Here is a 24602-nt window from a genome sequence, read left to right as displayed (position 1 = left end):
GAAGAACTCAGCGGATCGGATGAGTATTTAAATAAGTTCTTTCTGATAAAAGCTAAATTTGACAGTTTGACTTTGAAATCTAATGAGGATGTAGCTTCAAGTTGTAGTAAATCATGTTCAAGTAAACCGAATACCTCAAAAGCTAGAATAAAACTTCCTAAAATCGAGTTTGTTAAATTTGATGGAAATTTGAAAAATTGGCTACACTTTTGGAGCCAATTCCAAAAGATTCATTTAGACTCTGAACTTAAAGATGAAGATAAATTTCAATATCTTATTCAAGCTACTGAACCCAAATCTAGGGCTAGGGAAATAGTCACTAGTTTCCCCCCTATAGCTGACAATTACCCCAAAGTAATTGAATGTCTGAAGTCCAGGTTTGGGAGAGAAGACTTACAAACGGAAATCTATGTTAGGGAACTTTTGAAAATAACTTTTCAAAACTCTATTGAAAAGATTCCCATTTCAACTTTGTATGATAGGATTGAAACACAACTTAGAGCTTTAGATACTTTGGGGGTAACTACTGAAAAGTGTGCAGCCTTACTGTACCCCTTAGTTGAGTCATGTCTCTCTGAGGAACGTCTTAGGGCATGGCAAAGATCACTTTGTAGTTCAGGGGATAAACCTATAGATCTTAAAACAAAGTTAGAGTCCCTTGTTCTCTTTCTAAAAGGTGAAGTTGAATCAGAAGAAAGAATAAGACTAGCTATGGATGGCTTTGAATCTTGTCAGTCGGTAAGTCAGCATAGGAGCGGTTCTATTAGGAATAAATCAAATTTGACACAAAGTACGGGTAAATCAGTAGGAAGACCAAACTTAAATTCACCTAGTACAACTAATGACTCTAGAATTCCATCCGCTTCAGACTTAGTTGATGTACCGTCTAAATCAACTCTGAAATGTATATTTTGTGAAGGTTCACATGGTAGTGAGAATTGCTTTAGTGCTAGAAAACTCTCCTATGATGAAAAGTCAAATATTCTTAAGAAAAGGGGATTTTGCTATTTATGTTTGAAACCAAAACATCTAGCCAAATATTGCAAAGCCAAATTGCAATGCAACATTTGCGGTGGAAGACATGTCCCTTTAATGTGTAGGCAGGGAGTTAGGCCTAAGCAAGATGGCAGTGGCAATAAAGCCTCTGAAGCCCAAGTTGAAAATTCATTATCTGCTAATACCAGATCAGAGGTCTTATTGCAAACGCTAAGTGTATGCATCAAAAGCGATGATAAGGTTAAGTTTGTGCGAGCGCTAATTGACACAGGATCGCAGCGATCCTATATATCTCAGAAACTTGCAAAAGAAATGAAGTATAAAGCCATTCGAAAAGAGAGGCTACAACATTCACTGTTCGGTGGAGTTAGTAGTGAAGTTGAAGAACACACTTGTTATAGAGTCAGACTTAGTAACCCAGAGACCAACTACGCTTGCAATTTTGAAGTTCTAGATAAAATAAAAATATGCAATGCTTTACCCGTTGCGGGACTGGGGAATTGGATGAAGGAGTTACAGGAGTTAGGGGTAACAATTTCTGATACTCATTCAGGGCCAATTGATATTTTGATTGGTGCAGATGTCGCTGGAAAACTTTTAATGGATGAGCGAATAATTTTGAGTTCAGGTCTCGTTGCAGTAAGAACCTTGTTAGGATGGACCTTGTTAGGAAAGACTCCATCTACAGCAGTGGTATCTACAGACTCCCCTAACGTCATGACTACTCATACAATGTTGCTGAAGGACAAACCAATCTCACAGCTATGGGAATTAGATGTCATTGGTATTGAAGATCCGAATTCAAGGAAGAACAAGATTGAAGAAGAAGTTGAAGCTACAGAGTTTTTCAACAAATCTGTTCAGATCAATGATGAGGGACGTTATGAGGTGCCTTTACTTTGGAGAGAAGGCCATCCACCCTTGCCGACCAATGTCAACATAGCGGTCAAGAGACTTGAATCAACAGTGAAAAAACTCCAGGAAAAGAAAACATATGATGTTTATGATGCCACGTTCAAAGAATGGGAACAAGAAGGTATAATTGAAGAAGTCCCATACACCGCTGACTTTGGTAAGTTGGGACATTATTTGCCTCATCGGCCCGTCTACAAGGAAAACAGTACAACAAAGGTAAGACCTGTCTTTGATGCATCCGCTAAGGAGTATAATCAACCTTCATTGAATGACTGTCTCAGTAAAGGATCTAATTTGATTGAATTAATTCCTTCCATTCTGTTTCGCTTCAGATTAAAAGAAATAGGTGTAATTTCTGACATTAAGAAAGCTTTTTTGCAAATCAGTTTGTCTAAGTCCGATAGAGATTTCCTAAGATTTTTGTGGTATGATGATGATGGAAACCTCAAAATTTATAGACACAAAAGAGTAGTTTTTGGTGTGACCTGCAGTCCATTTTTACTGGCAGTTACCATTAACTATCATTTAAGTTTTGCTATAAGGGGAAATGGATATTCCAAGCCTTATGTCGAACAGCTCATGCATAGTTTCTATGTCGACAATTGTGTAACAAGTGTGAGCTCTGAAAGTGAACTGAATGATTTCATTTCCCAAGCAACTAGTTTATTTTTAGATGGGAAATTTGAACTTAGAGGGTGGGAGTTTACTGACAAAACTCTCTCACCTACTACTCAACCTGTTGCTGTATTAGGTATGCTGTGGGACAAGAGAACTGACGTGCTTAAACTTAATGTTGATTTTCTCAAATCAGTTGACTTGCAAGTAGTTACAAAGCGTAAAATGCTTTCTATTACTCACAAAGTTTATGATGTTGTTGGGATTTCTTCCCCAGTAACACTGCTCCCTAAGATTCTATTGCAAAGGACTTGGTCCATGAAATTCCAATGGGATCAAGAGGTTTCAGATGACATAAGATGTGACTTTCTGAAATGGTTCAGAGATCTGGGATATTTAAGTGAGATTAACATCCCTCGTTTTTTCGCTGGGGAGGATGGTACTTTTAGTTTGCATATATTTTGTGACGCTAGTAAATTTGCATATGCTACTGTCGCATTTCTAAGGACTGAGGCCAATGGATCAGTCAATCTTCATTTTGTAGCAGCAAAGTCACGAGTAGCACCAGTGAAAGACCTGTCAATCCCTCGACTGGAACTACTAGCAGCCACAATTGGAGCCAGAATTGGAAGGTCAATCTTCGATAGTCTTAATATCTCTGATTTAGAAACACATTTTTGGAGCGATTCAACCACAGTCATATCTTGGATTCAACGAGAAGACAATTGGGCTACTTTTGTTTGGAATAGATGTCAAGAAATAAGGTCATTATCTTGTAAAGACTCATGGAGGTATGTACCTGGAAACCTAAACCCCGCTGATGTAGCTAGTAGAGGATGCTCGGCTAAGGATCTAGTTGATTGTAAATGGTGGGAGGGCCCTCAGTGGCTAAGACAGCCTCCAGAAGAATGGCCAAAAGTTAAAATGATTTACAACGACGAAGAAATCCACAGTGAAAAGAAGAAAGGAATCGTATCAGTTTGTACGAATGCTGAAGATACTAAGTCAGGCTGGTATTATAAATACTTCAGCAATTTTGAAAAGATCGTGCGTATGGTAGCATGGATTAATAGATTTTATAATAATTGCCGTAGAAGTGAAAAAGTAAATGGTTCCTTAACCCTGGAAGAAATAGAAAAAGCTGAAGCCAATGTTTGGAAACTAGTCCAGAAAGAGAGTTTTTGTGGACTGAAAGATGCTAAACTTGCAACATTATGTCCTTTTGAAGATAAGAATGGTTTGATTCGTGTAAAGTCGAAGCTTACTGACAGAAAAGACCACGAAAACTTCAGGACACCAATAGTACTACCATCGAAACATCCTGTTGTGCAAATGTTAATACGCTCTAAGCATATCAAGGCTTGTCACGCAGGAGTTCAGTATTTATTAAGCATTTTGCGTGAAGACTATTGGATATTAAGTGGGCGAAAAACAGTAAAATCTGTAATATCGTCTTGTGTGAAGTGTCTAAGATACAAAGGGAAAAGTCTACAAACTGGGCCCATTGGTCTTCCAGAAGACAGAGTAAAAGATGCTGCAGTATTTCAAATTAGTGGTGTCGATTTTGCAGGACCAATATATTTGCGAAATGGTCAGAAGGCTTGGATATGTCTTTTTACCTGTGCTGTTTATCGCGCACTTCATTTAGAACTAGTTTCAGGTTTGTCAACTAAAGCATTTCTACAGGCTTTGAGAAGATTCATAGCTAGAAGAGGCAGACCCTCAATTGTATACAGCGACAACGCGACCAACTTTGTTGGCGCAAACAATGCCTTTACACAAGTTGACTGGGATAAAATCCAGGAGTACAGTTCGGTCCAGCGAATTAAATGGAAATTCAATCCCCCTTCATCACCTTGGTGGGGTGGCTGGTGGGAGAGATTGATAAGAATGATGAAGCAACTTCTTCGGAAATGTTTGGGCAACTCAAGTTTGACTTATGAAGAATTCCAGACCATCCTTTGTGACTGTGAATCAGTTTTAAATGCACGTCCCCTCACATACATCTCTAACGAAGTGAATGACTTGATACCTTTGACTCCAGCAATGTTCTTGACTGACATTAAAGAAACTGGAACACCTGATGTGGACAAAATTAATCACGGAGAGTTGAACCGCAGGGTCCGGTACTGCCAAAAGTTAAAAGAAGATCTGAGAAAGAGATTTCGGAGCGAGTATTTGGGAGCACTAATGATGAAGTCGAAAAGGTCAACAAGGGACATACAAGTTGGAGAAGTTGTCATTGTGGAGACGGACGACAAAAGACGTCTAAATTGGCCTTTGGCAGTTGTAAAAGAACTCATACCGGGTAGAGATGGTAAAATTCGTCTAGCAAAACTCAAGATGAATTCAGGAATAATTTTGCGAACTATCCAAAAAATTTACCCTCTTGAAATACAAAATTGTGAGAAAGAAGAGTTCCTGAAAAATGAAAAAATTAAGAACAAAACGAAGCAGGATAATAATGTGATAGATAAGAAAACTGTGACTAGAAGTGGACGGATGGTTAAACAACCAAAACGGTTTCTCCAATAAAAACCTTGTGTTGAGGAACAAGTTACCTTACGTTCCTCAAGGTGGGAGTATGTGAAAATGACTGATGAAGTTATGATCGACGCTCATGTTTGACTGGACTTATACTTAATATTTTATAAATCTGAACATCAGCTGTATTTTAATTGTATAATTTTGACAGTTGATTTATGTTTTTTTTTTTGTAAGTTTTCTAGAATAAAACAATGATGAAATTGCTACATTCAAAAAAGAATGGATTTTTTCTGTGATTTAGTTCGAACGGTCTAATTTCCACAAAGGTTGAACCGTACAATGTTTAATTGTTTCTAAGCTTGATTTGTTTCAGTAATTAAAACAATTGAGAACAATTCTAATTTTATTATAACTAGAAGAATTGTAAAAGGCGCGAACCCTGGAGAAGCGGACGGAAGCTTTTCTCCGCGTCGCGCCTTGCCGCGTCGCGTCGCGTCACCCGCTGGGTTGCCCGGTGGGCGCCTAGCTTAAAAATCCATTCTTTCTATGATTATGTCCCCAGGAAAAGCTTGCTTAGCTATGCACGTTTGTTTGGACCAAGATAAATTAAATAATAAAATTGGGGATTGGTCTAGCAACAATTGAAATTAGTCACCTATATTGCTTTGATAATTAGTTACGCCATATTTAAAATATATAGTACCGGAAGGCCGAGCCATGGCTCGGTATAGTTTATTTCGATTGTAAAAGCGATATAGGAAACTCAATTTTTATTTACAACCAATTTTGGCTTTTAGCAAATTTCCTTATAGGGAGGTAGCTATTACCGTATGTGGCACGGTAAGACCTAGACCCGCGGCCGATTTACTTTTTTCATTTTGAAGTCCCCAGAGGCCAAAAACACCATTCGTTCAAATTTTTATATACGTCCGTGAACGCGATAACTTGAGTATTTTTTGTCCGAGTTTGATGTAATTTGGTTTAAAGGTGTAAGGCGGAATAAACTGCTTGAGTTCGCGAACCAGCGTGATCGGACAATGGGAACGGGGTTTTACGGGGGGTTTTATGGGGTAAAAATTAGGGTTTCATTTTTGACCCTCAAAACACAAAATTTCCAAATTTTTCTCTAGACCTTTTTAAAGAGCTTAAAATAGCAAATGATTTAGTATACCAAAGTGTTTTATATTCTTATTGATTCAAGAAATGAAAAGACTAATTTTTAGACCTATTTTAGGAAGTGGGTTTTTAGGGTGACGTGTGTGTCGTTAACTTTTACCAGACTATTTCTAAAGCCTAACTGAAATAAATCGACATTGTTTTCTTTTCAAACATTATAGTAAGTTAGGTAGGTACACGATGATAAATGATAGTATTCGGTCAAGATAGCTCGGGCAGTGTGCTGGACCCATGTAATGTTATGCTGAAACATTTATCTTGATATTTTATGTTGAGTAAAGCGCCATTCTGTTAGACAATATATCAGTTTGTGTGACGCCATTAGTTTAGAAAAATTGATACCCTGATGCATAAAATAAGGCTGTTTTTTGTAGCCTTAGACAATTTTAGACCGTGTAAACTTACTGCCATATCAAACCTATAATTAGCTACAAAGTTGGAAGGAAGCTCCTAAGATCGCTTCTGACGTAAGCTATTAATTAGGCCTTAATAAGCAGTGTCAATATACATAAAAGCGAACAAGCTGATGCTTAAACTGTGTCAGTGTCTTTGCTTGGTGTAATATATTTTGGGATACAGTTAAGTTTAGACTAGACTTTTAACTTTAGGAAATCCAAAATAGACAGTGGTATTTTTTATATAGGGTGTCCCACGAAGGGGTTTAAACGTTTGATTTTATATTACGTGCCCATTCATGCACCGAACTTTTTTAAACTTTACACAGTTTACAAAGTAGGTTCTAAAAATATTCTGGAAAATTTTCAACTCCCTAACTTTAGTAGAAACAAAATGGCGGCATATTAAAAAAATTTCCAATTTGCTTCCTATAAAAACTACTTTCATGATTTATTATCTGATTTGTTTACTACGTTGCGGTTCTAACGCTCATTGTTGAAGAACAGCTGTTTGATTGTAAAATGAGTTTTAAATGAACAGGTCTTGCCCCATTTGACGATACCAGAAATTAATCAAGCAATCTTTCAACAAAATGGTGCACCACCTCATTTCGCAAATCCTGTCAAGCAATTACTAAATGGCAACCTTCATGGCCGTTGGATTGGTCGTGGAAATGATTTTTTAGATTGGTCACCCCGATCACCTGATTTAACTGTTTACGACATCTTTTATGGGGTTTCTTGAAGGAACAAGTATATACCCATAGCTTTAATAATGATGGGGAACTAAAACGATCAATAGAAGAGGAACTTATCCGGATACCGCAGGGATTCTTTGTAAGAGCTTACGAATAATTTGTTACGCGCTGTTGTCAGTGTGTTGCTGTGGATGGGTTACAGTTTGAATAATTTTGGACATTAAGGTTTTCCATTAGGCTATGTTCTAGTTTTTTTTTTTTTTTTTTTTTTTTTTATTTGAGTCATATTGCCCTGGAAAGTAACAATAAAAATATTTTATAAAACCAAAAATACCTTCTTTAATGTTATTAAAGCATCGTTTTTCAATATGCCGCCATTTTGTTTCTACTAAGGTTAGGGAGTTGAAATTTTTCCAGAATATTTTTATATCCTACTTCTTAAACTGTGTAAAGTTTAAAAAAGTTCGATACATGAATGGGCACGTAATATAAAATCAAACGTTTAAACCCCTTCGTGGGACACCCCGTATATAAAAAAATTATTTTCTGTTAAAGTTATGAAGTGTATTGAAACTGTGTTTACATGTTAAAGAAGTTAATTAAGTTAGTCTACCAAGCAAATTTGTGGAAAATAACTTGTCTTTATTTTTAACTATGTTATGCCTACTTAATTGTAGGCTATTGGCTATTTTAGGATTTTTTTGAGGGTTTGGTCTTGGTTACTAACCAATTCAAGTTGACATCTAAGTTCTGCCTATTATTTCATTGAATAATTAAAACTGTGTCTTTAGCCAAATATTTAATGGCAGCGATTAAGTTAACTCTTGTAAATCTGGCTAAACTATGCTTTCTAACTTATAGAATTTGTCACTTGTTAAAAATAATACTTTACTGTGTAACTTGTGTGAAAATTTCAGTAGACATATTCAACTAGGGATTTATTATACACATAAGTTACATTGATCTGGGTAGTTCAAAGTTTCTAGTATTTGCCCAGTAATCAAAAGGTTTCCAGTTAAATCATAATCAAATTCAAAACTTGTTAATGGCTCAAAACTGGCTCTAGCTCTCCTTAATCATTTCGCTTTTTAAACAAATAGTCACCACTAAAAAAACAGCTTGGCCTTGTCTTTGTTAGTAGTAACTACTCACACCATTCTACACTCATCCTTCACTCATTTTTGGTTCAAATACACCCAGTTGGGTTCTCATCTCAGTTGGTAGGTAATTAATGTAATGTTTCTGTTACAGTATGTGTACAAAGGAGAAGGGCGAGACGTCGCTACCACCCCGAGAGAGAGCCTGTATCCTAGCTCAGGACTGCAGTGTCAGTGAGTGGGGAGACTGGGCCGTTGTACAGGAGGGCTGTGTGGACGCCACTGGCAATGTAAGATACCTCACACTACAAACTATCCCTGTTTTACCTTATAATATCTAGGTTACAATACAATAAACCTTTCTGTTGTCAATCTACTATAGCTTGTCTATAGGTAGCCTAAATATAGGCCTAGGTCCAGAGCATAAAGATAGATCTAGTCTAGCTCCATTCACAAATCTCAGAAGATATTCATAATTGTGAAGAAAACAAAAATGTGTAACCTTAAAATTGATTAGGTAAAATTGGCCAAAACAATTTTGTCCAAACCATGAACTGAGTCCATTGAAAGACTCAACCCACCCTATGATCACTTGATGACGTTGCGTTGGCCTTTTTCAGTTCATTATTAATAGTTGAAATGAAATTAAATGATTTATTGTCGTTAATACTATGTACAAAGTTCATGACAATCGTCAAAAGAAAAACAAAACAATAAAGATGGCTCTAGCAACTAAAATAACTAAAACTCTAAACCAAAGTACTCTTCATGTTTGTACAGGCAAACCTGGGTTAGAGTGGTTTTTAAAACTTGTTTGAATTTTAAAACGCACAGGTTTTTGATGGATGCAGGCAAGAAATTGTATATTTTAACACCTTGGTACTAAAAACTATTTTGAGTGGCTGTATACTTATTTATGCCTTAGTGTAGACAGATTATCTTTAGATCTAGTACAATAGTTGTGCACATCAGATATCTTTCAAAGTGAGAAATGTTTTCTTTTACATAAAACAAATTTGCCAAAACATACAAAGATGGAAATGTGAGAATGTTAAGACTCACAAAAAGGGGCTTACAATGTGTTCTTCTATTCACACTACAAATTATCTTCACCGCCTTCTTTTGTGAAGTAAAAAGCAACCTGTAAGCATAAAACTGTTGGCCAACAGTTGGTGTCGAATGATCCAGTAAAATATTTCCTAGACGCTAACCTGCTGGTATATGTTATCAAGAAACCCATTAGGTATACCATTTACTACAAAGTTATTATCTTGAAATACAAGATCTTAGTCATGGATACAGTGTATTTCACAATGCACAACTTACCACTTGTCACAAGTTGTTACAACTTGCCACTTTTATGCAACAACTTTGTTTAAATATAAAATTTCACTAACAAACGCAAAACACTTCACACTTATGTATAGAGTAACCAAATCTCACTTCATCCAAACATCGTTGTTCAAGGATAAGATTTCACCATTTGCACAGACTATTCCACATTACAACCCCACTTTATCCTATACGTAATCGGTTAAGATTACACGCAAATTAGCCTACCATTCTCTGTGGTCCACTTAGTCTGACATTATTGATTTTAGAATGCTAATGCATCCTTATGTTTGAAATGCTTAAATGGACATCCACTTTGTAGAATGTGTTTTGTGTAACCACTGAATCTAAATCCAACATCACCTTACTAGGCCTATAATTTTGTTCTACTTTCAAACAAATTAAAAACTTGTATGTTAGCAATTACTTTATTTATTCATTTTTATGTTGGAAATCTAACTCTTAATTTTTTTAAACACTTTGTTAAGAAAATTCAACAAGATCGAATCCAAAAGACTATCCGTGGGCCTGCTGGAGTCCAAAATTTATCTTCTGTCCAGTCTATTTCCGTTTCCGTCACCACCTTTGTATTACTACACTAGGCCAATTAATTTTAACGTGGTAAATGTATATACACAGAATATTTATTTCTTTTTACTTTACTTTAATGTCTATTTATCTTAAATTCAAACCGTAACTATTTCTATCATTGATTGCAAAATTCAAGTCAAATACGTATAGAATATTCCACTTAATCAAATAATGAATGTAGTAAAACCACCTAACAATTGGAAATTTTAGTGTTGAACACAAAAATAAAAAACAATAAAAAATGTAGGGATTTTCTTTTAAATTTGATCAGTCATATTTTGATACAAAATTAAAGCACAGTAGGTTTAGTTTTTTTTTTTTTTTTTTTGTCTTCTTCCCAATAATTTTGAAAGTAGTTAACTTAAAAAACCGAAGTAAAAAACCTCTCTAAATAGGAGGCAATTGATTCCAACCAGAGTCTGCTGTCATCAGCAGGCTCGATAACATAATAAAACCCAACAAAGAGTTCTCACATTGAACCTGATGAATGGAAGTGTTGATTCGAAATTGATTTCCATTCAGCATCTTTTGTGTGGAACTCAACCTTTTATATGAATTTAGCGTGGTATGTGATGGTCGCCATTGATTTTTGAGGGCAGACACTAAAATTAGGATATTTAGATTGTAGATTAGGATTTAGGTTTTTCCAAATTTTAGGGTTTTAATTTGGTCATTCTTCCAGGATATTCACATAAGGTAAACGCACCAGTAGCTGACAGTATAAGAAATTATACGCACTTAATAATCCGTGGTTTTGAATAAATAGGAACTAAAGAGATATTACGGATTTTATGTGATTCTAAATTTAGTGTAGTTTTCAAATTTGTCATACAAAAAGGGTTTTTTAAATATATTTTATAACATTTTTAAGCTTAATTCAACCTTTGTACGTGTTCCAGTGGCTGACAGTGAAAAAAGTGCTTGTACCAGTAGCTGACTGTCAGTTGTCCCAGTAGCTGACACTGGAACTATAAATGTACTAGCTGCTAAACCTAAGGGTTTTATAATTTATAAGACGAATAAAATCTAACTTAATAATTAAATTATAAAATCATGTAAAACGTTATTAAGAAAATTTATTTTACATATTTTAAAATAAAAAATATTTACATTAAAAAAATATATGTATTTTATATATATTAAAAAAATATAAATTTTTTTAAGATAATTTGGCTTATTAATTAAAAAATTAAAATCATTTTATAAAAATGTGAGATCACATAAATTATAAATAGCATGCAAATTTTGATGGGTAAAACCAATTTAATATTGTGCAAGTAGCAAATATCCCCTGTCAGCTAGTGGAACTTGTATGGCTTTTGTGTACCAAAGCCTGACATTGATATAATTTTAAATCCTAAACCCCTAACACCCCAATTTTATCATGAAATTGTCAACAAAGGTATAATTGATAAAAATAATGAGTCTAATCATTAATACTATTTAAGAAATTTAGCGAAATGACAAAAAACCCAACTTACCTTCTTAACAATTTCATTAAGGGAATCGACTAAATGTGATGTGTACAGACAGGGTCGCTTTCAAACCACCACCATTCAGCGAGTATGGGCTAAATTTCACTGATTTGTTTGTAAACAAATCAAGAATAAACATATGTTCTTCTAACAATGCAATCATGTGTAAATATTTTTTAAGAGACCACATTATATTGTAAAGGAACTTAAACTGTCAGCTTCTGGAGCACTGTCAGCTACTGGTGCATTTACCTTAACATTGCGAAATATTTGTTCTTCAAAATATGGCTCCTTAATTGCTGACTAGCCTATATCTTAATAAACTTACCAATACATTAAGTAATTATGATACAACTGTCTACAGTGTAGGATACAAAACTGTGTAAGAATATTCTTTTACAATCATAATAGTTAATTAAATCGTCCAACAAATAAAAGTTCAAAGATAAGCTCCAACTATATGAAAGCCCACTGTAGTGGAAAATCCATAATAAACCAATTTAAATTTTTTCCCCAAATCATTAGTGGGATTGTAATGTAAGGATTTAAATGTGGGATCATTAATGGGATCATTCTTCTTTTCAAAGAATGTAATAAGATCAATAAAAATTTGGCTAGAGGTTGTGGCCTCACAGAAGCCGAGTTCAAACAATACTTGCAAAGGTTGGAGACGTTATTCCTCTTAGAAGTCTTCATGGGAGATCCAGGGACGGGAACCAGTGCAGGCATTGTCCTGTATCTGAGATATTTATTCTTAAAACTCTTGCCCACGTCCCTGGAAAGTGCCTGTTTAGTGGTCTTCTGCGGATGGTCGTCCGCCACCATACGATCAGAAAAATCATAGCTGATCAATTCAGAAAGAAAAGTTACGAGGTCTATGAAGAGGTCACGGCTATAGAAGAAGAGGGCTCTGTGAGGCGAAGTGACATCATTGTTATAGACAAGGAGAAAGATTTCGGTCTCATTATAGACCCAACAGTTCGTCTTGAGACAAATGAAAATCAGTCACAGAAAGTCCATGAAGAAAAAGTTTATGAGAAAACTATCCCATGTTATTCGGAAAAATATAAAATATCTAAATTTGAAGTATATGGACTACTCATTGGATCAAGAGGAACAATTCCTCATCAAGTCGAGAAATTTTGGAAGAAATTCAATTTGGAAAATCAAGTGCTATATTTAATATCATTAACAGCCATAAAATTGTCAATTAATATTATAAGAAACCACCTATAAAACAATTATCATAATTAGGTTAAAACAAGCTTGCAAAATTTAATGTAATTTTATTCTTTGTTCTGCAGCAGTCGACAATGTGTAGTAAGATTTCAATTTTTTAAATCAATTTGAATTTATATATACCACTACAGTGGGTTTTATATAAAAATATTTACACTTGTAAACCTGCACTACATACTGTACCTACAAACCTGCAGGATACATTGAGAGCGTAGGTTCCCTGCAGTAACACGTGCCTAGAGACTGCGGCTACCCCCCCCCCTCCCCCCCATTGCCTCCCTACATTTACCCCCAATTCTCTCACATATTTACTGTTACTGCAGATTGAACTGTATATGTATACAGTTTCAGTTTTCTAGCCTAAAATAACAAGCTTTAAAACAATTTTAACAAAATTCATATCAGGGTTTTATTTTAAATGTGAAAATATGTTAGGTTAACTTAAATACCTTTAAATTAGGTAACTAAATACAGTAATTGAAAGAAGTGTCCATATACCCTAACTCTAAAAATCAATTTAGACAAATTTTGTTTCATTAATCTGTATAAATTCTATCCACCCAAGCATGTGATTATTCTTTTTAGATTATCAGTAATTCAATAAATCATTGTAATGCTTCAAATTCTATTGTGGATTATATTTGTTAAAAGAACTCTCAGAAATTATTCCTCATGTTGTGCAACACAGAGAGGGGTCACAGTGACAGCTTTCCTCTTCTTAACATATATTTTTTCTACATAGTTAGATTCAGTATAACAATGGTTTCAAACTACAAGACAATGAAAGCTTTTGTATCAGAGCAGAACGTTAAAAGGTTAGAATACTTAGAATCTGTTACAAACATCTTTCTGAATTCTACTTCAGTCACTTTTTATTTACAAAGCAGTAATTTGGAAGTTTGACCATATATTAATGTTAAATATCCGCGTCCACTGAAAACATGTTTTATACGGATATTATTTTTATAAGATAGCAAAATATTTTAGTAAAAAATAGGTAAACCGTCAATTAAATCAACTAATAATCCCTAAAACTGGAAGGATTACTAATTCTTAAATTTGTCCTTCAGTTTATTTCGTAAACATTTTATTTTTAGTTACCTTTACGCCTATTTTCCTCGTCAGGACTCCCGACCCCACACAAACGGTGTGCTGACACATGGTAATTCAAGTGTGATTGAGATGAATCTGCTACATCGGTGGCGCACATGTTTGCATTCCCGTTTGTTTACGTTTGCTGTTTGTTCGCATTAGTGTGATTTGCATTGTCTGCTATTCCCTCTGAAATGCTGTCAACCTTGTAACTCGTGGTTTAATCGTTCATTCGTCATCCTCAGATTGTGTTGAACGATAAAACGGAAGTGGTTAATAAAGTGAGGTTTTTGTATTGGTAATGTGACACCTATGTGGCAGGTGTTTAGTAGATATATTTAGGGGTTATCACACTATTTTATTATATTTTTGAAATATTTAATTTATTATTATTATTATTTGCTTTTAAAACTAGATGGATTAAAAAGCACGTGGGTCCCAGTATATTGTTTCATGGGAGTTAAATGAAAAACCATATATTTTCCAATGGTCGAAAATAAAGGTTTTCTTCCACAAATAATTTTATTGTAAAAGATTTGAAATCAAATTTGTATCAGTCTAAAATCTGAAAAATCTTACCTATATGTTTCTACAATTTGTCTAAAAAACCACTATAGCTTCATGAATTTTATACTCAGACATTTTTTCAAAAAACATCTTAACAAGGAAATTTTTTAAAGTTGGGCTAGGTATGTTAAAAAATAAAGTACAAAGGTGAAACTTGAGGTTCGGTTTGTGAAATATAAAAAAATGGCATTAATAATTTAGGAGTTGATATTATTTTATGACAAGAACCAATTAGTAAAATAATTAATGATGAAGTTTATGACCAAATTAAAATATTTATTTTTAAATTTGTCTACTGGATTCTTTATGGTTGTCATTATTATGTGTATTTTTGTTATACTGTACTATAAACACAGTGAAAATATAAGACATTGACCATAGCAATTTACATATTATTTCTACAATGCTCCAATCTTGAAAGGATATTCTTCTTTGACCATGAGTATTTTGTTATGACACAGTTCTGCAAAAAGAATACTCTGGTGGGCTGGTGGGGTTTACCAATAAATACTCGTAATTAAGAAGAGGATTTTCTATGATAAATGTTTACTACAATCAGTCAATTAAGTGTGATATATAACTTGTGGCAACTGGGTCAGGATTTGGAATCAATCTTTTTCAGAACTAACCTATCCAATAATCTTGGTCGGTGGTTCAATATACATGAAGGTGTACTTACTTAAAAGGCAAAACTGCTATCTCCTAACTTTACATTCGATGCAATCTGCTACGACTGATTCTCTCTCTCTCACACACACACACTCTTGCAGTTGTAAGATTAGCTGCTCATCAGTATGCTCCTGCCAGCCAACTTCTATTTGTCTCTCTGTCACTCTTGTTCTAATACAACAACGCCAACTCAGTTTCATCAATATTCCTCGTTGGGCAGTGTGTGTACTTTGACAATGTGTCACACTTAAGTTAACACAAAACACTGGTGTTTTATAATTTCAAACTTTTTTAAAGAAGATTTTTATGAATAACTATGGTACATAAAAGTATGTTGCCATTTTTTTTAAATTACTGTGCTGGTTATTTATGCCGTAAGTTTTCTTTAAAGGGGAAGATGCTGATGATCCCCTTGTTAAAGCTGTTACATTGGTCCCTAGGAAACATATAAGTTTATCATGTATTTAATCTGTAACGTTGTGGTGGAAAATATTAAATGGCTAATATTGAGGGGTAAGATTCGCCGACAAAAACATTGAGGAGACATGGCTCAAGAATTAACCTCAAACTGAAAAAAAATAATAATCCATAATCCAAACCTTACCCTTACCAAAAAACTTGGGCTCCAGCTTCTCTATTTTTCCCAAAACTTTGAAACTTCGCAAACTGTTTCCTGGATCAAAATTCTTAACCTGCTTAAAGCAACATTCCTTGTAGCACAAGTTTTTGTTTAACATCTCTACCAGCCTGGTAGAGTAGGGAACTACTTGCTAGAGAAGTAGGGAACACAGGATACATTCAATGTACACTTAACTAGTATCTCAAACTAGTGCTTGTATCTAGGGCAAAATTCCGGCTCCCCTCACTGTCATGTACTACATTGCTCATGTTGAAGGAAGACCCTGTGCCCATTGGGATAGGCATTTCCGCATAGCACTCGCCATTCTAGCTCTTCCTTGCTCGTTACAAGTATACTTCCACCCCAAAATACCAGAGCTGAAAGTGCACAGTAGTCCCATAAGCATGTTTCATCTGTACCATACTTATCTGTTACCCTTATTGTTACAACAACCTTGGGCCTGTAAACGTGAATAGAAACATACCTTGAAAAAATAATTGTAAGAATGTTTCTATTGGTTGCAGGTTTGGGCAGAGATCACAGAACGAAAGCGAGAAGTTCTACGACTCCACGAGGGACAAGGTCAACCATGTCCTCACTTGATAGAGACTAAGTCCACCACTTCAAACCTACCTCTCTGCTCTCACAAGTTAGTTGAAAACATTTCTCTGTTGAACTGTTTACCGGTACTGATGAGGGTGTGGTATTTCAAATTAATTTTCATAGCCCCAGGATTGCGTTAATATGACAAATAATGGTTAAACATAGGCTACCTTGTCAGACAATCCTAACTCTTTTGCAATAAAATTAAGTTAGGTACATCCTTGAACTCTGAATACATAACAAGATCAATTTCAAACCCACTTACTCACTTTCAATACCCTCAAAGTCTTATTATTTTTACCGAGCCTAAATTTTTCCAGTGCCTGAGATGTATGTGTGAATGTTGAGAATATCGTGTTTGTAAAAAATCTAATATTCCTCAAACTGAGATACTCCTTCACAATAAAATTTAGTGAGGCACATCCTCAAGGACTCTGAAGATTACATTGATGTCAAGATCAATTTCAAACCCACTATCTCACTCTCAACACCCTTTAAAGTTGCTTTATTATTTTTTATCCTGAAACTTTTCTGATTCTTGTGTTGATAATATTAGTTTTATAAAACCAATAACACAATTTTACAACAAACTATTATAAACTCTAAATAAATATAGTAAGAATTAAATGTTATACATTTACCTGTACAAAATTTTAATACGAACGTTAGTCAATAATTTATATTTCTCTTTAAAATAAAAATTGTGTGATATTGGGTTGTTAATTTTAGAAAGAATTTCTTCTATGTTTTGTTGGGATGTGGCACTGTAAACTAATACACTGTAGTGTACATAATATAGAACCAAAACAGTATAACGTTTCAGGGCCGCGTTAAGGGTCAGTTGAGCCCTGGGCAAACCAAAAAGCAAGACCCCCTTTTTTCCTAGTGCAGCCGGGCTGCCCATTTATAAAAGCGGGCCTGCTATGTTTGAAAGAGTCTGTGCTGCTTACATTTTACATTATCCATTACCTCCTAAATTATAGATAGCATTATTCGGTACTTTCCTGTTAAAGGGAACATTCATTATTATCGATGATTTTTTCTCGATATATCGATATTTTTATTTTCCGATCCATTACAAATTGACAACAACTAACTGATCTTGTTTAGGCGAAAATAGTCTATTATATGGATTAAGAAATGAAACTGTTCTAAGCTAATCTAACATAATCAACCAAATTTGCTGGACCATTAAAAAATTCCGTTTGGGTTTGATAATAGAAAAGGCAAGTTAAACACGGAATTTTTAAATGTTATAGCAAGTTTGGATAGTTAAGTTATGTTATTTTTTTAAAACGGTTTCATTTCATTATTGTTTGTTGATATTGAACAATATGTATCGCGTAGTTGTCAGCTGATATGTTTCAATTCGTTAATATCGATATATCGAGAAAAAATCATCGATAATAATGAATGTTCCCTTTAACAGGAAAGTACCCATTATTCTTATTAGGTTATAAGCTTTATGAAGAAATTTCATCTATGGTGATTGCGATATTCAAAAACTTTGTCTTCTTAGCTCCAGTTATGATTAGATTTTTTTTATTTACAAAATTCAAATGAAATGACTTTATTGTCATCTTAAGCTATTTATTACCTTTGACCACATTTGAGTATTAGTATTGACACAATTAGATATTCCATCCCCATGATAAAGTCATAGCAGTTTTAAATAAAAATTGTCGTAGTTGATGTGAATCATTGCAGATTGTGCTGATGTAAATTACTGATATCTGTTGAATAAACTCACTTTGATACAGAGTCAAACTTATGGAAAAAAAGCTATAGCAACTGTCATGACCCATGAGCTATGTCAGCAACAAATAGTAAGGATAAGTGGAATTTTAGACACTAGCGCATTCTGTGACTGGCTCACTCAACAAGTTTGTTTTTTTTGCGACAACTGTATGTATAGATGGGATGTCTAAGTATCCAATAGTCAATGGTATTATTCTTGCAATTACCTACTTAAAATTCACCAGAGGAATTTCCTACTCAAGTATTACCCCTATTGTACAAAAATACATTTACGATTGTTCAGTTGTTACTTTGACTCCAGGTACAGATGGTTGGCGTCCAAGTGGAGCACATGTACACTGCCCAATGTGATGGCGGAGGTGGTGTGTGGTGGAGGTCTACAGTTCAGGAACATCACATGTGTAGCAGCCCAGGGTGGCCAACCTCTCCCTACCAAGGCTTGTCATACTATCCCACCACCGCCAACTGTGCAGAGGTAAATCATCTACTCTAAGTACAGGTTGCTATTGGGTTTCAAATTCAGCCTTCTATTCTAACAATACTGCTGTTGTAAGAATTCGTGCCTCTACTATAGGTTTGGGATGATGGTTGTTCATAGAAAATTACTCCATTCCTTGTTCATATGGTAGTCGAGGGCCCTAGGAGATAGTTGGGCTATTAACACAACTGGAAACATCATGTGGGTTGTGTCAACTTTCCTCGTGGCCTTCTTGAAGGCACTGAAATAGATTTTAACTATTTACTGTATAGATTAGTTATTTGATTATTTAGATATTTATACATTGGTATTTTGACTTAATGATTTTAATACTGACTTTGGTAGCCTATAGTAGTAAAAGAGGGTTAGAATAAATGAAAGGAGTGTTTTATGAATCCTTATATTTTTTGGATGGTTACAAAAACTGTGCTTATGGCTTATGGGCGCTTTGTACTGCACAATGAACACAAGTAATAATAGGAGGGAGTTTTTGTGGGGTCCAAAGAGTTGTCTAAGAGTTTACGGGTAGAGAAACTAGAAAGGGGGGATATGAATAGATCCTACTAGAAGTCATATATCCAAGTAAGGCTTCCAAGATTACAATTACTAACACAAAGCCCCTGGTCTTCTGGGTACGACCGCGTCGGAAAACTAGGAGAAATACTAGTTGCTGACGTTTCGGCTTTGTTGCAGATAGCCATTTTCAGAGCTGGTAACAGTTACTAACTAATGTTTGTTTCAGTTAGTGCCTGTTACCAGCTCTGAAGATGGCTATCTGCAACGAAGTCGAAACGTCAGCAACTAGTGTTTATCCTAGTTTTCCGACGCGGTCGTACCCAGAAGACCAAGGACTTTTTGTTAGAAGTGATATGTAAATTGTAAACATTCCCATTTTAAACAACAATACCACATTTTCATGTATGTCATTTCCTGTTTTTCCTAACCCCAATCTCCTCAGATCCCCTACTTATATACTGTTTTTAGTATTGTCCCTGTATTTGGCAGATGTGAGGTAGCGTGTCCCCGAGACTGTGAGGTAGGACCCTGGGGTGTGTGGGGTCCTTGTCTACCCCAACACTGTCCTCCCTCTGATGAAGCCAACCTGTCTGCTAAAGGTATGTTAGATGTTTGGTACCCACAGATGGACGATTGCTTGGAATCATACATAAAACAAGTTATAGAGTATATGACAAATGCAGAATACCTTGATCCAAAAGTTTCTTTGGGTGATCCAAGACTTTTTTTAAACTATTTTATCATCATACGGTGTTCACAACAAAAAATTAAAAATGAATGTTTAAAATACCTTTAGAACTGTCAAGTGATTCTGTTGTTCAGTTACCAAAGTTGTCAACCTACCAATCAGTTTAAAGGTATCCTCTTCATTCCTAGCATTGTTTTAAAAATATTAACAACAATTTAACCAGATTATTTTTTAAGATTAAAATGAAATTATAATTATTGGTCCAAGTATTATGACTCCTGCTTATTATCCAAGATTGTTGCTACCATTGTTTTTAGGTTTTGACACAGAGTTGAAGTTATTTTTAATTTTTACAAGTACTGTGACGTCTGAATGTGAAAGAACACTCGTAACTATCTGTGATACTAAGTTATCCCAAACTAGTCTTCTGTGTAGGGCCTACAGTATATGTACGACATGGATTCTCCTATTGAAAAGTGAAAAATTATGTGATAGTAGAAAGGAGATAATTTTTATAAATCGCCACTTGTGTTAAAAAAATCCAGATTAGTTACGGTAATTAATCTTTCTATGTTTCTTCATTCTGTGGTAGGTCACCGCAAGAGGACGAGAGCCGTGGTTGTGCCTCCTAGTGCTCTGGGGCTGGAGTGTCCCTCGCTTACTGAGGTACAACCTTGCGCACACCCCGCCTGCTACTCCTGGACGGTGGATGCATGGGGGGCCTGTCAGCTGGAGCCTGGGGCTGCGGCCAAGTGTGGCACTGGGCGACGCACTAGGCGAGTAGCCTGTACAACACACACTGACGCTACTGAGTTTAAGGTAAGGGTTATGATAACAAAACTCCTTGCTATTCCATTCTACAGTTGACTTGCTGTGTAACAAGTTGGTGTAGGTAGAGTGCAAACTTTGGTCCCCAAAGTCCTTGGTTCAAAACCTGCCATATCACCTATAACTCACCAATAATAAGTTAATTAGTTATAGTTAATTAGTTTAGTTTTGCATAAAGCCCTTTTTTCTTTTGTACATTTGGTAGTGTAATTTTATATATGTGGTGGAATAAATTCATAATTCATTCATTCATTCATTCATTCATTCTTAGCTGCTTCATGATGGCGTGACTCTGGACTGGCTAATAATTGGAATCTAATAATTTGATAATCCACAAATCACAATAGAATACTAATCTGGCTAAACATAAAATATCTTAGTTTATGTTATTAAGCACATTAAGTAAATGTTTGTTTCATGAGTAAAGTAATATAAGTTATTTGATCACATATACCTTCTTAATGTGAAACTCTGAATAGTCACAGAAAATATAAATACCATCCACTAATTAATAATTTTAACCCTCGAGTGGTGTCTTGATTTGTATCACACATTTAGTGTCTTCGGTCCGTGAGACCATTTTTATATATTTTCTGAAATTTTATGGACTAGTTGATGTAAAAAAAACATAAAGCATCGGAATTCCGTCTATTTTTAACGTCTGAGACTTCAAATAATGCTTATTTTACGCTTTAGAGTAATGGAGACTCTGATTAGCCTACACCTTTGTTGTCTTCGGACTGTGACACAGTTTTCGTATTTTATAAATATTTTATGTAGGTACATAACTATGGAGGTACCAGATATAAACTATGTAAAATTATTACAATTATCTTCGGTCTGTTGGATCAATCACACCCTAGGTGTCTTTGGTTTAGGGGACCGAATTACACAATTGCAGATGAATCTGTATCCTCAAAATTACGCCCTCGCGTCTGGTGGTAGAGGTCTGGTGGGAGTCGAGGTAGAAAGGTAGCAGGAGGCACAAGTCCTGCACCCAAGCGGAGGGAGCAGGAACTTGAAAATATTACGTCATCGGACTCACAGACCAAAGACACCACTCTAGGGTTAAGTAAAGGATGTAGATTGTTTGTGAGGATAGCAGACTTACCTGAATAGAAAAGACTTCAAACTGGCAATCTCAGTTTTTAACCATCTATTTATTTCCTGTATCTGTTTATTGAGAACGAGACAGTTTTAATCAGGATGTGTTTACCACAGGAGGTGGTTGCTGATTGGCTGTGTCCCCAGTTGAAGCCCCCGACGGAGGAGCCGTGTCTACTGCCTTGTCCCTACGACTGTGTGGTGTCGGGTTGGTCAAACTGGAGTCCCTGCTCTCAGAGCTGCTCCACACGCAACAAACTGGCAATGAGATACCGCAACCGTACCATCATAGCCCCTCACGGACCTGGTGAGTAAATTATGGAGACAGGCCTATCTATCTTACTAATTAATAACATCTTATTTATCAATATACAGGCAAATAACAGGGTTAATTTACAAGCTACAGTACTAGCCAACCAGTATCAGGCTTGTCAGCAAGCAAAACATACAACTACCAGCTATGAACTAAAGCTGGGATTTCCTAAGCAGAAGAGGAGCGTGGAGAGCAGACAGGAGAAAAGAGATTAACAGGGTGTTCCACTCCACTTCTAGGAAAACAGTAACATTAAATTGCCTAAGTTAAGTAGTGTCCGCTCTCCGCGTTACACGTTACGTGTAACGTTACGTGTACTTCCGTGCCTAGGAAAGCCCCCGCTTAATTGCTTGGATATTACCTGGACTAATCCTAGGTCTAACTTGTGCGCAGGCGACTGTGAGTACATTTGGAACAGTTTTACAATCTATTGCTCAAAGTCTAGTGAGTGGGAAGATAAAGTCGACAGAGTTAATTGTTTTTAGATTCAAACGGTTTGATTTACTGTAGTCTATGGCGACTAGTTTCGAGATTAAAATCTCATCAGGCTTCTTCTAATGTCATATAACTCAAGTTGAGATCCTCGTTGATCACAAAAACATGAACAGAAAACATAAAACTTGAAAACAAAAAGGACTTTGTACACAAAATATGTATAACTGGCTAGTCACAACCACCTTAACTTGAGTGATACGATATTTGAAAAATCCTGAAGATGACATTTCAATCTTGAAACCGGTTACCATTGACGACAGTAGGATTATCGACAGATAGCTAAATTAAATCATTTAGTACTACAAAGTGATCATAGTCCACTAAGCACTGTGATATAGTGGTTTTGTAATAGCAGGGTTCTTGCGAGTGGGGCCTGTTATAGTGATTTATTTCATCCATAAAACTCAACTGAGCCGGTATTCAAACTCAACAAAAAGTGTAGTTTAACTATACTAAAAGTGTATTTTTTCCAGGTGGTCATCCATGTCCCGACCCGGATGAGATGTTGCAGATGGACGGTTGCAACAGTCACGGTTGCCACGGGTACAGCTGGCTGACGTTACCGTGGCAACCTTGCAACGCCTCATGTGACTCAGGGGAGGGAGTGCAGGTGCGGGAGGTGTGGTGTGTACAGGACAATCAGGACATGGTGAACGAGAGCAAGTGAGTAACTTCTGTTCTAAATATACAGTTTTCTTGAAAGATTTTAATTGTGTTTTCAAATTTTAAAAACTTTAAAACTTTATTAACTTATATTGCTGAAGTTTGGTAGCTAATTAGTTGCAGTCATGGATATCGTAATGTGAAATATCACCACACATCTATCACATTTTATCAGATAAAAACACAGAAGATAAATATATAAAACAATTATCAGACCATCTCCTGTATGAATCAGAAAATTGGACTCAGAAAAAAACTGTGAAGTAAAGATGATTCAAATATTGTAAATAGAAATGAAATAAAGTTAGTTTTCAATTTCTTTTTTAATTATGCAAAAGTCAATACATTGATGAAGCAAATTTAGGTACCGGTAAAAAAATTCGTAAAATCAAACATTTTGTACTAAGCTATTCCATATCCCCCAGACCCTCCAGCCGTTATCAGCTAAAGGGGTTATAAAAAAGTCGCCCATGGTTGTAGTGCATACCTGTCAGTCGAAAGATCACCATTCCAATATTGAGGAAAGCTAGCTTTTTGGTGGTTTAAAACTGTACTCATGTCAATTAGGTTTTAATAAATATATTTTAGAAAAAAAGATTTTAGATCCCTCACATATATTAAGTGTAAAATACACACTTAGATGATTTTTCATCTTTAAAGTAATGATAATAATGTTAAAGATTGTCTTACAGTTAATACATTTTAACTAGGTGAAACCCGTCGAAATCGACGGTTACTTTAAAGGCTTATGCTAATTCATCCAACTGCGATAAATTGAGTTAAATTATACAGATTTTGAGCATTTAGCACTGTTTAAAGAGCAATAAGTGTAAAAACATTATTGATATTAATTGCATTAGTTACCAAATACGGTCGATCATTCAATGAATAAATTATTTCCTATACCGTACGTCATCGGAGTTATTATTAGTATGTTAACTGGTATCTCTTCTTTTGGAAGAACCTTTAGATAGTATAAAATTGTATTGGTGGATCTTTTGTAGTTAAAAACTTCTGCGATTTCATCAGTGCAATAAAGATTAATCTATGATTTTATTTGAGAAAAAATATCTGTTTGTTGAGAAGACACGTTCTAGCTTCAAAGGGAGGTCCATCCGTTACAGTGTAAGTTTGATTTTTCCTTTGTCACGTCGCGTCAGTTCATACTTCTGTGTCAAAGAATAACCCTCTAG

The 24602-nt window shown here is 35.4% G+C and overlaps 1 protein-coding gene across 1 annotated transcript in view; it reads left to right on the top strand.

Annotated features, from left to right (window-relative positions):
* Positions 1-24602, top strand: part of LOC128985229 (thrombospondin type-1 domain-containing protein 7A-like) — an 82219-nt gene that overhangs the window by 45680 nt on the left and 11937 nt on the right. Inside the window, exons 6-12 of the mRNA XM_054404618.1 lie at positions 8534-8669; positions 16488-16612; positions 18626-18799; positions 19808-19917; positions 20599-20825; positions 22056-22245; positions 23220-23409. Of these exons, the coding sequence (XP_054260593.1) occupies positions 8534-8669; positions 16488-16612; positions 18626-18799; positions 19808-19917; positions 20599-20825; positions 22056-22245; positions 23220-23409 (1152 nt within the window). The remainder of the gene's footprint in view (positions 1-8533; positions 8670-16487; positions 16613-18625; positions 18800-19807; positions 19918-20598; positions 20826-22055; positions 22246-23219; positions 23410-24602) is intronic.

Source organism: Macrosteles quadrilineatus, unplaced genomic scaffold (genome assembly GCF_028750875.1).
Source record: "Macrosteles quadrilineatus isolate MER2022 unplaced genomic scaffold, UCM_ALF_1.0 Scaffold_2__2_contigs__length_208266976, whole genome shotgun sequence".
Classification (NCBI taxonomy): Eukaryota; Metazoa; Arthropoda; class Insecta; order Hemiptera; family Cicadellidae; genus Macrosteles; species Macrosteles quadrilineatus.
Note: the sequence above shows the minus strand (reverse complement) of the source record. Positions and strands in the feature narration are given on the sequence as shown.